The following is a 14,453-nucleotide window of genomic DNA, read 5'->3' as shown; positions in this document are numbered from 1 at the left end:
AGATTTTTTTTTTTGTCCGATTTTCAGATGAAAGATTAAGTACGTTTTAGCCACGACACTTTGGAGAGCAGCTTTTCCTCGGCTATGCCTGCAGGAAAAGCGAGCTGCCAGCTCGTATTGGGGAACAGCTGACATGAGAGTTTAGACRAGGAATAACAACAGAAGCAACAAAGTTGGCCCAGGCTGTGTGGAAGGGGAAGAGCTAGCAGCTGTGTCCATCGGCGAGGTTGGCCTTGCTGCTTCTCCCCACCCACGCGGATCCACCGAGGCTGCAGTCTTCGCAGGAGCAAGCTGCAGGCAGCTGAAAGCTACTGCATCCCTCGTGCTGGTGCTAAACCCTAGAGCAGCTCAAGGGATTTACAATGCCTTGGGGTGCTCTGGCTACCGGCAAGCAAACCCTTCCTTCCCACTTTGGAAACACGAGCCATCCAAGAGCCAACTCACCCCCGGCAGCTTACAGCAGCAGCGAGCTGAGGGTTAGGCTCAGCTTGGGCAGAACAGAAGTACTTAACCGAGTTTGGGCTCTGATGGCATCTTCATACCCCGCACGAGATGCGGGTGTGCTCCAGTCAGGGCTCGGATTTGTCTGGTCTCATCTCATCTCTGGAGGGCTGACGCTGAACAGTCCTTTACTGAAACTCTCTAAAACCGATGGCGCTAATGGGGTTCTAGAGAGTCCTCTGAAAATCTGGCCTCTTTCTGTGATCATCGTCTAGGCACTCGGCAGACGCCGGTAGGTAGGGTGGCGACTGTCATTTCCCACTCGGTTCAGCAGGACGTTTCCCGCGTCTTAGCACGTCGCAGAAAATACGTGCCTGTTCCTAACAGTGAAACAATCCGCCGTGCTGCCGAAAGCGTTGTCGTGCGTAGTCAAAGGCTCTAGAAATCCAAGAGTCTTGGCATCTTGCTGCCTTCAGTAAGGATGAAGCTGATAAACGGAGGTGATTTAAATGTATTAAGTTTATCCTTTGCACAAGTGGTGACCTGTTTAAAAAACAAACCAACCCAGAACAACTATTTTGGTTGACTTTCGAGCACGCTGGCCCTTTAAGGGCGCTGTAACAGGACACCTGAAGTCCTGAAGAAGTGTAGCTGAGGTTTCCATGTCTCTAAACTGGCTGGTGTTTTCTTTTTTTCCCTCCTCCCCTTTTCCCTTCCTCCAGTCCCAGTTTAATTTGCTGAACAACAGCATGGATCAGAGCATCGGCAGCAGAGCAGCCTCCAGCAGCCCTTACAGCTCCGAGCACACCTCCAATGTCCCAACGCATTCACCCTACTCGCAGCCCAGCTCTACCTTCGACGCCATGTCCCCAGCTCCCGTCATCCCCTCCAACACTGACTACCCTGGGCCCCACCACTTTGAGGTGACTTTCCAGCAATCCAGCACGGCCAAGTCAGCCACTTGGACAGTAAGTTGCATGTGTTCTTGCCTTCACTAAAGAGAAGCTTTCTAGTGCAGTAAATGTTTTCAGTGAATCTGCTGCAGACACTTGAATGTATCGGTGTTGTTTTGCAGAGGGATGCGCAGGGCGTGTTTGTGAGCGGCAGTTTGTTGCAGTCTCAGCTGCAGGACGCGTGGTTATTGTGCAGCCGCAGCCTGACAGGGTRTTTTGCCTGACATCTGTGCAGGCAGCAGATAGGGTTTGGTCCTGAAAAGCAAAATATGCAGGAATCATCGATGCTTACATTTAAGGATTTTTTTTTTTTTTTATCAAATGGAGAAAAGACTTAAACACAGTGATCGGAATATAACCCCTGGCTCAGGAATTCCCTAAACTGTAGGTAAATGTCCCTGAAAATCACAAAGTTGGAAGAATGTACTGTGAGAAGTACCTGCCTTGTTCTTATAGTATTTCCCTAAGCATTTGCCAGCAGTCGCTGTCAGAGATGGGGCAATGGGCTAGCTGGACCTTTGCTCTGACCTACTGAAGCTGTTCTTTGCTTTGCCTTGAATTCTTAYTTTTCATTTATAACCCTTTTCCGTTTCAAAAGTTGGAAGAATGACTTAATTTCTAGAAGGCACAGCAAAATAACAAAGGAGATTTTTAATCCCAAATTGGTTATACACAGCATCATGCCATGAGATATGAACACAGTAGTCTGATACTACTGAGCTGAAATGCAAGTTTGGTCCACTGTAGATTTTATTGCATGTCCTAAAGTCAGTCAGAGGAGCCATCTGTACAGAACAAGAGACCTAGGAATTATTCAGAGAATACAACAGCTCTTTTCCTTTTTGTGGACAAAGGTCCCACATTCACATCCTGGCTTTTGAGTTTGTGTGAACTCTGTTTTTCAGARAAGCATCTGCAGCTGTTATTTAAGGCATTTCTGCCGTAGACATTTCTCTGGCAGTGAGGTGTGCACCTCAAACCATCCTCACCCRGCAACTCCAGCCCCGCTCTGGTTTCTGCCCCCTGCATGCCTGGGAGATCTCTTCATGATCACTTTTCTCCTCTGGGAAATGTTAGCAGAGCAGAAACGCTGGGGTGAGACAACTGGCACAAAGAGGGAGCGATGGGGCTTCCTTTGGAGCTGCGATTTGACATTATCACAAAAGGCAGAGCAGACCAGGAGCAATGTATCAGCCCAAGGTGTGATAATGACTTTTTATTTTTGGAGGCTGATGTGTTTAATTGCCAAGAAAGTCCTTTCCACGGTAGACAGAAAGCATCTTTGGGTGCTTATGTGCACCCAAACCCCACCGCACGGCCTCCCGCTCTGTCCCATGGGTGCTGTTTTGCTAGCTGCTTCTGAGGGTAGCAGTGGAAACTGAGCGGCTGGTGTTCCTTGGTGAGAGCACGGCTGGAAGGGCTGACCTACAGCGGCTCTCGCTAGCCCCTTGCTCTGTCTCTRCAGCCGAGCTCTCCCGGGAAAACCAGCAGGCAGGCAGGGTAACGAGACCCCGTCTGCGCCGCAGGTGAGCCTGCGCCGAGCGTGAAGCCCGCAGCCCGCAGCAGGGTGGTTTGCCCCAGGCATTGCCGTCGGCGTTCAGGTACCACGAGCACTGCCAAAGCCGATCCCTGGCAGCTAGAGAGCCAAGAATTTGGATACGCGGTCGGGATTAGGAGCCGTTGTCGCTGAAACAAGGAAGGCAGCGTTGATCAGTACAAGACCGCGCTGACGGCTTAGCTCTCGGAAGCGGTAGGTGGACACCTCAAGCAAGCCAGCAGTGAGCTGGCATTTGAAGGGGCCCGACACCATGGCTGAGTTAACAGGGCAGAGTCCATGTCAAGTTACCAGAGTTTCGTGAATTCACTGGTGACTTATGCTTACTGGGGACTTGCGACTAACTCTGTAATTAAATACAACTTGCCCTCATAGCAATGGAAAAATCTTCATTATTTTTAGCCATCTTTCTTGCAAGATGCTGCTAAAGAATACCTTTAGTTAGGCTGTGAGTAAACTGAAGGTCTTTGGAGTGAGACCTAACTCCAGGCCATTCTTGTCTTTATTGACGGAGAGCTCACATCACTTACATGTAAAGCTTCATAGGGAGTGCACAGGGAAAAACGCTGTTCCCGTGCCGCGGTGCCCCACGGGGACSAGGACAGAGGAGCAGGTGTGGCAGGAGACTGGATGTCCTGCTGAAATCCTTGGCACATTGCTAGCTGTGATGAGTAAAGATCCAGAGGAGAAGACTGTGCTCATTGGTGGTGATTCTGAAAAGCGGAAACATCTGAAGAGAAACAAAACGCACCCTAATGCCCCGTGGCTGGTTCCAGCTGTCCTGATGCGGGAGGAAGAGGGCTGGGAAGTGCCTGCTGCGCTTGCACTTGCCACTGTCGCTGGCTGGAAATGCTCGGGTGTTGCTTTSTAACGGAGGGGAGCCGCAGCCCATGCTACCGGTCATGTTTAGGGGGCAGGGCCAGGCTGCGTGCTGCGGAATACCTTTGGACATCAGTGTGGACAGGATCTATTCGTATGTGTCAAAATAAGGAGAGAACTCCTTTAAAAATACACTCTTTCCTTGTCCTTATTTAGCAATAAGGAAATACCCTTCCCTTACCCAGATGATGAATTTTGCAGCCGCTGAGGCGGCAAAAAGGCCATTGAGACCTTTTTTGGCCTCTTGTCCCCGGGCCAGCAAGGGATAGAGCAGCAAGATGCTTCCTGAGCCAGTGAGGACGAGCAGGCTAGTTACTGCACCTTTCCTTCRCTGGAGCCATTCTCTGTGGTGAGGAGCTGTCCTGCTGGTAATCGTGTCCCAGCCTGGAAATGCCCCGGCGTTTCTGGGACAGGCCGTTGCTGTTTCTGCAAGGAGAGGTTCAGGCATGTATTTGTTCTGCTGGTGAATTCTGCCCTGGACGTCACCCTCAGAGCACTAACTCCGGTCCAAAACCTCCTCCTGAACACGGGTTGCTCCACATACGAGGAGGAATTGGTTATACTTTGTGGGAGAAGGCAGGTGTGCAGTTCAGTTCTCCTTCTGCTATGGCAGAGCAGTAACCGGGGACCTGGGATTTTTTCAGGACTCCAGTTATACTGAGTCCAAAGTCACCCTGTGCCGACTGCAGTCCTGAAGCTGCTGTGTCGGTCTGCTTGGAGCTGTGCTAATCCGGAGGAGAACGCTTTCATTTTTTCTCAAGCCTTTGCAGGAAGACCTGCTTTGTACATCGGAGGAGCTCGCGGGAGCAGCGGGACGTCGAGGCAGACTCAGCGAGCCTGCTCTAGGCGGCTCTGAGCGGCTGCGGTGGATGTGTCCTGGCAGCCAACGCGGGGAGCTGATGTTTCCGAATGCTCTCCCGGAGGGCGGGTGCCTCTTGGGAAATGGTTCAGCCCGGAGAAGTTAAATATCTGAATTGTCTYAAATGTTGAACAGGGCAGTTAACGAAATGTGTGGATCTCTGAACAATCTCTGGTTGTTGTGAGTTCCCTTGAAGGGGGCTAACTGCAGTACTGGCATTAGTCGGCCTGAATTTCGATGTACTGAAGTTGAGTGTAGCTGAGAATAGAAGTGGATCATCAGTGTCTCGCGCACCAGAAAGAGCAGGATTTGAAAGGCTAACTGCCACAGGACCGCTGAAGTAGGTGTAAATTGTCAGACACTTGCAGGTTACCATCTGCACGAAAAGGATCATCCTGCCTTGACCGAGAAATTCGTTCCAACTTCTGATTGACAGCCGTCACGACCGTGGAACTTTCTATTTTCCGCTGAAAGATAGGGCTGCTCCTTCTTTCCATTCAGCTTGAAAGCTGAATGAATGAATTCAGCAAAAATTTGTACATCATACACTGTCAGTCAATATGCAAAGAATGAGCCCAAACTGTGATTCTCTATATAAATGATGGATGTGTATGTGGAAGTGTACAAGTAAAAATGTGAAAGCTGTTAAAAAGCCCAGGCACTTGGCAGGGAAAGCTGGAAGGTATGGCCAGTAGGGCTAGCAGCAGTGMTAGCTGAAAACTCAGTAATGCTCCAGTCTCTGTCAAAAGCAGTTAAGTTGTCAGTCGTTGTGCACAGAAGGACATGAGCAATTCTATTCAGCATTCTGAAAGAAATGACAATATAAAAATACTTCCTGTTCCATCAGTAGCTGAGGAAGCCTCATGGCTTTTAAGTATTTTAAGGCTAACTGCACCAAAGAATTTACAGCAAGAACTCTGACAGAGTTCACCGCAAATTCCCCCGAATCAGTCCGGCCATGCCTCGTTTCAGAGCACCGGGGAGCCCTCCACGAATAGGGGAAAGACTGTGGCAGATCAGAAGTTCTGCAGGTCTCTCAAAATCTTGGGGCAAGTCGTTYAGAGTGCAGCCAATGGAGAACTAAAAGTTGTGTGCATAGGCAGTGCCGAACCAAATAATTTTGTGGAAATAGTCTTTTCAAACTGTTTGACGTAGTTCTATGATATAGTCATAAGCTTTGGATTATAAAAGTGTATAACTAACTTAATAGATGCGTATTTTTCATGGTTTTGATTGAATACCTCTAGATACTCCAGAGAGGAGAATCAGTATTATCCATACTCAGGGTGGCACAGTTTACACCAATGAATGCGTCATCTGGGAAAGGAAAAATAGCAGCGAATCACGTTACATATGCGAGAGACTGCTCACAGGTCCCACAGGACCCACTTGGACTCCCTACCATGCAGGGCCATTACCCACAGGCTTAAAAAAAATCTACGAATTTTAATTTTTGGTAACATTTGCAAGTCAAACAAAAAATGGTAAAGCGTGTTGGAGGCAACTCAGCTTACCYGCTGGCCTGTTTGCGGGGAGCTCACTGGAGTGCTGTGCAGGCAGCACAGCTCAGTGCGTGGTGAGACATTAACCACACAAATGTTGGTCCCACGTTTAGGAGAGGAGACTCCAAAGGAGCCTCGGGCTCGTGGTCAAAGAACCGTTTGGACATGAGCGCCCCGTACAATGGGGTAACTAACTYGACAGGGGTCCAAACAAGAGAGGTGGGGATGTGAGTTTACCTACAGCTGTGTCGTTACTGAGACCACTACCTTAGAGTGTGTGGTTCTTGTGTCCACACTTCGAAAAGCATGTTGACAAAATAGRAAAGATTTGAGAGGGAGATCCAAAGAAGACGAAAGATTTGGAACATATGCCTTGTAGGGAGATAGCAAAGAAACTTAGTGTGTTTGAGTTCTCGGAAGGAAGAGTAAGAGTGGCTTGATCACAGTCTGCAAGTACCTGCATAGGAGATGATTTCTGATAGCAGACAACTCTTTAATCTAGTAGAAAAAAACATAATGTGATCCAGTGCCTGGAAACTGCAGCCAGGCAAATTCAGACTAGAAACATAACAGTAAGGATAATTAGCCACGGGAACAATTTAACATGGAATGTGGTGGATTCTCCGGCTCCCGAAGTATTTAAATGAAGAGTATACGTATCTTTCTAAAGATAAGCCCTACTTCAAGCAGATACTGTTGCCTTGGCAGAGCATTAGTAAGCAGGGGTCTTAGGCCTTCAGTGTAAGAAATCAAACCGGAGGAGCATGCTTTGGTTTTGCTACCCTAAAATGGGGAATTTCTAAACTTATGAAGAAGTCAGATGGAGAAGGGAGGAAGACTCCGACCATGTGTTTGGGGCTTGCGTTCGCCAGAAATGGTTCCTTTCTCGCGTAAAGATTCCAGGCACCAGATGCGTGTGGTGGGATTCCTGAGTCCCTGGGTTGTGCGCTGACCACTGCGTAAAACCTGACTTTTGGAAAGTGCTTGTTGCGACAAACATTCAACCAAAGCCGTTGGTCCTGGTCTGTTCTGTTTGAAGCCCTCAAGGCTGCCACCGCCTTCCTTTTTCAATTTTTAATCGTCTTCTTATCAGCAGAGAGCGATGAATTTGAACAGACGCTGAAAATAAGGTTTTCCCTGTACTTTGGAAGCCTTCTCCCCACCCCCCCACCCCCGATAGGCTGTTTTGATGGGGCTGGGAGGAAGACTAGGAGCTGCAGCTGTGCAAGACAGGACATGCCAACAGCCTGCCTGTTTCTTGGAAGCTATCAGGACTCTCGGCTCCCTGGAGCTGCCCATACATGCTTGAGTTGTGAGCCGATCTCGGCTGTTTTCTCACAGGCAGCCCCTCACCACGCTGGCCAGCTGGTAACTGATAGATAATTAGTATTTTTCTCAAGTCTGATTTGAGGTGCATCGGTGCTCCCTCCCTTGTAAAATGCTATCGTGTGGCCAAAGCCAGCAGAGCTGTTAATAGGGTCTTTGGCCTCCTGTGGCCCAACTGCAAAAGAAGCCAGGGTATCGAGCCACCCAACGCTGCGTAACTGCCTGGTCTTGCACAAGAGCCCCGGGCAGTGACGGAGACCTCCCCGGCGGTGCCTGCTCTTCTCGCAGTAGGAGCGCTTGGGAGGGCAGGGCATGTTCGCTCACAACCTCTGCCCGCGCCTGGGCTCTTGTCCTCAAACGACAGGCTAGGCCCCCAAGTTTAACAAGCAAGCTGGACGTCCCTTGAGCTTGGCACACAGGCGAGGCCGTGCCCGRGCCCCTGACAGGTTGTGCCTGCTGTCTGGGTGAAAGAACAGCCTGCCACAGCGAGCTGTAGAGTCTGCATGGCTGGAGAGGTTCAAAGCCAAGGTGGGATAACTCCTGCTGTGATGGGTAGCAATGGAGCCGTTACCAAAGCAAGCCAGTCTGCATCCCAGCACTTGGCCGGCTGGAGACTGCGGTGGTGGGARGGTTTGGCTGAATCTGGTTCCGTTCACTCCACGCGTACTGCAGCTGGAGCTTCAGCATTGGGGGAGCGGGGGGACGAAGTGATTTGTCTGACAACGACTGACAGGGGAGCGTTGAAATCACTGGTGGTACAGGAGGTGGGTACTCCTTTGCTGCTTCCTGTCTAAAGTACACTGAGGTAGAAAGGCARTTGTAAAGAGCAGTGAAAAGTCTTCAGGATTAGCTGTAGAAAGCGGACCCCACCCCTCCCTTGAAACTATCTCCTGGCACCTTATCGTAATTGAGAGATGTTCATGTCTAACACCAGTGGCCTGGAATTGAATAAGGGGCACACTTGGCTCAGTACATTCTCTATCTGGACCATAAACATCTTTGTTTTTATCTGGAGTACCTGGGCAGAAGAACATGGACATTTTGGCATGCCAGAAATAGGAAAGCAACCTCAGCATCAACCTGCTCCAAAGCCCATTGAAGCCAGCCCACTGGAGGCTTTCCATGAGCTTTAGCAGGGTGTGGATGAGGCTCCGGGAGCTGCAGACACAATGAAATTGAGAAAAAAGGCAATGGAATTTGGTGTGCGGTGTTCCAACATGACTGCACTATCAGCTCCACTATCTTGAACGTGTATGGTATGCTCAGGTCAAGGGAATGACTTACTGGCAACTGCCTCTCCAGCAAGAACGTAACATTCTCCTGCAGGGACTACTGCGGAGATGAGATAGGATGCGCTGGGAGAAATGAGGGTGCTGTGGAAAAACAGTGGTAATTGTTCTGGCCAGCTCTTTTGCGAGTGTTTGGATCTGAAATACACAGAGGAAACTGGCTGTGAACATGAGGGATCTGCTGGAGGAATCGAGGTAATAAATAGGCTGCAGAAGGGAATGTATTTCCAAGACCTGGCTCTAACACGGCCTTGGCTGGTGGTTCCAGCAGAGCCTAGTAAGAGCATGGTAGCTATATCCCCGGCTGGCGTAAGCCAGYGGAGCTCGCCACGGTCCTGCCAGGCTGCCAGAGGGGCCGAGGGCTTCCCCGGCAAGGTCCCCTTTGCTGCTGGCTTGCCTGTTGTTACGCTATTGGAAGCAGAGCGTTTTTACCACTTGGGGCTCTGTTCAGCACCATGAGAAATGCGTCTGAAAGCATTCTTAGGAGCCTGTTTTTGTAGGGGAGAACATGCGCTCACACGCATGAAGGGCAGCTAACTTGGCACACATCTGCACACAGCTAGTGCTCATGTGGTTATGAAAAGTCTCTCCTCAACAATCTGATTTTGAGCCAAAAGGCAGCTGCTAGAGTGAAGGCCAGAAGCTGAGCAGGCCAGGGACTGGCAGGGGTGGAGGAAGTCTTCAGGCCAGCTGTGCTACCTTGAGCATACCTGACAGGGACCTGTTGACCTGTGTGAAGACCAGGTAGCTCTAAGATCTGAGCCTGTAAAATCAGTATTTTATGAAAATTAGCCTTTTTTTTGCTTTCCCAAGCTCAGTGCTGCRGTAAGGATACAAACATAGGGTGTTTCCTCCATGGTGCAGTCAGCTACCCCAGAGCGAGTCCTGCAGTGTAAATCTGGTGACCTCTTTGACCAGAAGCTTTCTCTGATTGTGTGCATGCAACTAGGGAAGGAAATTCCCTCCAAGCTTGGCACAAGAGCTAGCAGGAAAACTTTCTGGGAGCCAGGAGTGCAGACTCAGGCCCTTCGACGTTTGCAAGGGTGATTCCTTCTTCCACTGCCAAGTGGTGGCAGAGTTCGTGCCACTTCCCAGCAGTGGTGGAATGGTAAGAYTTGGCCAGCTGAGGGGTAAATGCTTTGGGAGCCAGGAAGATAGAAAGCTGCACCTTCCAAACTTGGTTCTTGAACCAGCAGTGGAGAGCAAGAGCAGGGGGCAGTTTTGTGCTAGAAGAGAGATGAGAAAGAGAGCATCTTGACTGTGGTCTGGTTATTGCATATTCAGCGTCCCCAGCTGTGCCCACACCCTGGGAACAGCAGGCCCCACTCACTGCTCAGGGAGTTGGAAGMATTTAAGCGGCAGTGATGCTAGAAATGACAATGGTACACCTCCAAGACCACATCTTTTCGCTCTGGTTCTTGCATCGCCTTTTCAGCAGTGGTTCGCAAACTATTTTTCTTCCCGTCAATCACCATATGCATGAAAGCATACACATGGCGTGAAATAACTGCGTTCTTGAATTCTTGATTTGCTTTTTGGATGACACTGAACTCTAGTGCAGGACTCGTCACAGGACCAAAGTATCCAGCTCTATAGGAGGAGTGAGACTCGGAAGCAAAGATTAAAAATTTCCTCAAAGTGCCAGTACTGGTTGAGCAATGATTAAGAAAGGCTGTGATTCTGGTTGGCAGCTATTTTAAGGACGTATACAGCAGAGAAGGAAGCGATGGAGGTCCTTTGTGGTGAAGCAGGAGATTTTAACTGGGGGTAATGGCRTGACAGTAGAGGCAGAAGAGCACAGGCTGGGGCACAGAGTGTTCGAGCTGTGTCTGGGCTGCTCTGAGACATCTGTGGAGGTCCAGAGGCACCATGGGCAGCAAGGCTGGGAGTATCTGCCGGGTGCCTCACGTCTCCTGCAGCTGCTTGTGGCTGCAGTGAGCAGAGGGGCTCTGCGAAGGATGCGGGGGTCTCTGCCGGGAGCCTTGAGGAAACCCCCGGGGTCCTAGGCACCTGCTGCAGCGGTTGGCTGGAGGTGTCCTGGCCGTGCGTCCCCGCTCAGTGCGGGGTCCGCCCGCCGCAGGGGGAGCACAGGGAGCCGGGACAGGGCTCCCACAGCAGGGACCGTGCCGGGACCGCGCCGGTGCTGCCGACCCGGAGGGTGACAGGCCCCCCGGCTCCATCCGCTTCCAGGGGATCGGTGACGCCACCGAAGCGCCTGGGGCTGCAGACACACGGAGGAAAGTGCCGGCATTAGCGCGTGCCCTTTACAGCCATCGCCGCGGCTCTCTGCGCCTGGCCGCCCGAGCTGGCGAGCCTGGGCGTATCGGGCGCTGGTGGATGCTTACCTGTTTGGCACAGGGGTGTACTGGACGTGTCCAAACGCCAGGTCATAGCGAAAGAGCAACAGAGTAACTCTGGCAGGAATTTCCACCCCTAGTGAGAAGTTATATAGGCCAGTGATTAAAAAAAAAAAAAGTTATTAAAAAAATTAGAAAGGAAAACTAATCTCTGTAGTCGGCATGTCTTCCAGGATCTGTCGTAACAGATTCGTCCGAGCCGGTTAACGGTATTTGCGGTTTGCAAGATGCTACATGTCTGAGTAAGATGACAGACACATTATTATCACCTCTCCACCGCGATCTGTCCAAACCTGTCCCAGGATGCAGCTCCGCAGCTGCTTGCTAGGGAGTGCAAGGAAATTAGCAGCCGGAGGCAGCACTTTTCTTCTCTCTCCCTTGCCAGGCTGGTGGCTTTACTGGGATCCATTGACTGCAGTCCTGGACACGTCTTGAGTAGAACTAATGAGGAGACTGGAATGTAAAAGAGGAGGAGGAGAAGGCTGGTAGGGAGGAGGGGGGAGGATTTGTGGAAAAAGTAATTGTCGAGCGAATCATTTCCTTCAAGAGAGAAAGCAGAACTTGGCTACAGCCCTCCTGAAGCAGGCAAGTCTAGACGCTTCAGTGTCAACAGTTGAAGATAAATAAGATTTTATCAGTTCGGAATCTGTTGGGACACATCCTCCTAGCGGTTCTGCTGCCCAGAGAGGAGTAGGGGGGAGATGGACTTTTCTATTAGGTGTTTTCACGCAGAAGATTTAGATTATTTTTTGTGTGAGGTTCTCAGCGTACTAGGGGAAAAACACCTCTCCCATCTCTTGCTTCCTACACGGGAGAAATGGCTACGGATCTAAGTTGTGAAGTCTTCTTCCAGAGTGGGTCTTGGACATTCGCTACGGACGAACGTTAGGGAATGTTAAGAGTTAATTCTGGTACTTTTTCACAGCTGTAACCGTATTAGGGTCCATGACTTTCTGTGGGGTATTAGCCCCTTTGGGCCTCGTAACGTGCGAAGCATTCGCATGGATATGGTTACAGCAGTGCTAAGATAAACCTCGGAACAGAGAGCCGAGGAGTCTCTGCGGGAGCTGGTGATAGCACGGCGCTTTCTTGCTCGGGGCGTTGATGTCCTGTTAGGTCCAGCACGGATGCAGCATGGTCTCTCTCTCTCTCACCCAACGAGTAGGACCATTGCAATGGCAGAGGTGACACGAACCCCTCCGAGGACACTTTGGGATACCGATTCCCTAGAGAAATGGAAGCTAATGCTGGCATACTCAAACAGTGGAAGACTGCTGGTGGTCAAATACTTCGGCTATTGCATTTGTTGCTGTTGCTCTGAACTTGCACTACGAGACAGATCATAGCTGCAGAGACGGAACCGCGAAACAGGCGGCATTAGAGTTTCACAGCAGCAAATGAGGGGAGGCTGACTTTGAAAGCTGCCTGTCTATCGAAAATGCCCATGGGAATATACATTTATATAAGTATACATAAGCCGAAGCAATTACTCAGGGATATTACTCCTATTTGCTGTTCATACTGTACTAACGCCCACAAGCCACACTAACGTGAACTTTCGCTCTACAAACATACAGTAAAAGACAATCTCTGATTTTCTTCTGTGAACAGGATTACTTCAGTTATAATGCTATTGGGAAGGAAGCTACTAGCTGTTCAAAGGCTAGAACAGGAACGGGGGGGAAAAAAAAAGAAAAGGAAGGAGGTGCCCAGAGGCAGAACGTATTCAAGCTCTTGTGTAGATGAGAAAAAAAAAGTTTAGGATTAAGTCTTTAAGCTCTAGTGTACAAGTCCATGCCGAGGACCACGTTCCGATGTCCTGAGATGTTGTTCCCTGCTAAGACGTAGACACTAATCCCGCAGAGCAGAGAGCATCCACATCTGGCCTCCCATATACCAGGGACAGCTCCTTTGGAGGAGGGCCAGGGCTTTTCCTCCACAATACCTCCCCGGCGAGCGCTTGCAGGATGCCATTGGTTTCTACCTACGCAGCTGGGGCTTGAGTGCGAACGGCAGCTTTTTACACCCACGCAAGAGCAACAAGGATCGCAGCTCCCCGCAGACTGCAACGGGAGCTGAGCGCGACGCGCTGCTCTCGTTAGGAGCGCGGGCGGCCGCGCTGGCAGGCCGGCCGCCCGGCGCGCTGCTGGGTGCCGTAGCGCGCCCAGGAGCCAAGTCGCTTGGCAGCACTGTGACCGGTGGGAACCTTGGCAGCGACCCAGCTGCTGCTGTTTTAAGAGGGCAGTTTTTCCAAACTGTACAGAATAGGGGGAATAAGAAAGGACAGCCCGAGTTTGCCCTTTATTGCAGGTGGCAGAAACGTGACCATGGCCAAAAGGGGCGTTCAAAGCAGCGGGGTGGCAGTAGTAGGCAATGTGATAAAGGATTTCGGACTCCTGGGTTCTGGTTTTGTCTTTACGACTGTCTTTTGTGAGCTCGAGGTAAGCACTGCGCCTTCGTTGCGCTCTTCGTACGCCAGGCACGCGCGCTTCATCTGCGGTTTGTAAAGTACCCGCAAACCGAAGCCGTTACATAGCACGGCCACGCGTACAAGTACACGTGACAGGTTATTAGTGAACACAGATAACCCTTCAGGTGCCCCTGTCCGGAGTCTAAACACAACATGCCTTCTGCTGTTCTTTGTGGAGCGAGTACAACAACAAGAGCGCTCCTTGGCTGAAACTCTGGCCGGAGAGGCAGAGTCTCCCGGGATTCTGCTCCTTCCCCTTGCTGCTGAGACCAAGCTGGATGCGAGGCAGCCCTCGGCTTCCCAGCTGCTGCTGGCCGAGCACGCAGCGGGGAGCACGCGGGTTGAGCGGCCAGAGCGCAGGCTGCAGGACCTCCGTGCTCAGCGGAGGAGCCGTGCGTATACTGCGTGCGGAGGCAAACAGGATGCAGAGCTGACTTCTCTTGCCCAGAGTTATCAGCGCGGAGTTCCTTAAAAGAATAGTTTGTTATTGTTGAAGGATCTTTGAAGGCAATCCTGGAGCTGTTAAGACATGATAAGGTTATCAGCGGAGGCATGCCTGTGTTGAGCGGCAGCCTTTCTCCCTGCAGGGCAATCGCTGTGCTATTTAACAGAGATTTATCCGTGTCATAACATGGTATAATGAGAGAATTTGTTACCAAAGAACTTGCCATAATGCACCTCTACTCCTCCAGAGCAGTTTTATTTCCCAGGCATGTTGGGGACTGCCCGGGAATGTCTACATGAAAGAATCCTCTGACAGGAGTTGTCAGTATTTTAACACCTGGCAAAGAAGAACCCCCCCCCCCCCAAATAACCCTTGTT

The 14,453-nt window shown here is 50.7% G+C and overlaps 1 protein-coding gene across 1 annotated transcript in view; it reads left to right on the top strand.

Moving 5' to 3' along the window:
* Window positions 1-1,129: 1,129 nt before the first annotated feature.
* TP73 (tumor protein p73) overlaps window positions 1,130-14,453 on the top strand; it is a 23,310-nt gene continuing 9,986 nt past the window's right edge. The window contains exon 1 of the mRNA XM_085316616.1: window positions 1,130-1,409. Within this exon, the coding sequence (XP_085172742.1) occupies window positions 1,191-1,409 (219 nt within the window). The 5' untranslated portion in view covers window positions 1,130-1,190. The remainder of the gene's footprint in view (window positions 1,410-14,453) is intronic.

This window comes from Rhea americana, unplaced genomic scaffold (assembly GCF_003343005.1).
Source record: "Rhea americana isolate MKP2758 unplaced genomic scaffold, rheAme1 scaffold_475, whole genome shotgun sequence".
NCBI lineage: Eukaryota > Metazoa > Chordata > Aves > Rheiformes > Rheidae > Rhea > Rhea americana.
This window is presented reverse-complemented; position numbering and strand designations above follow the sequence as displayed.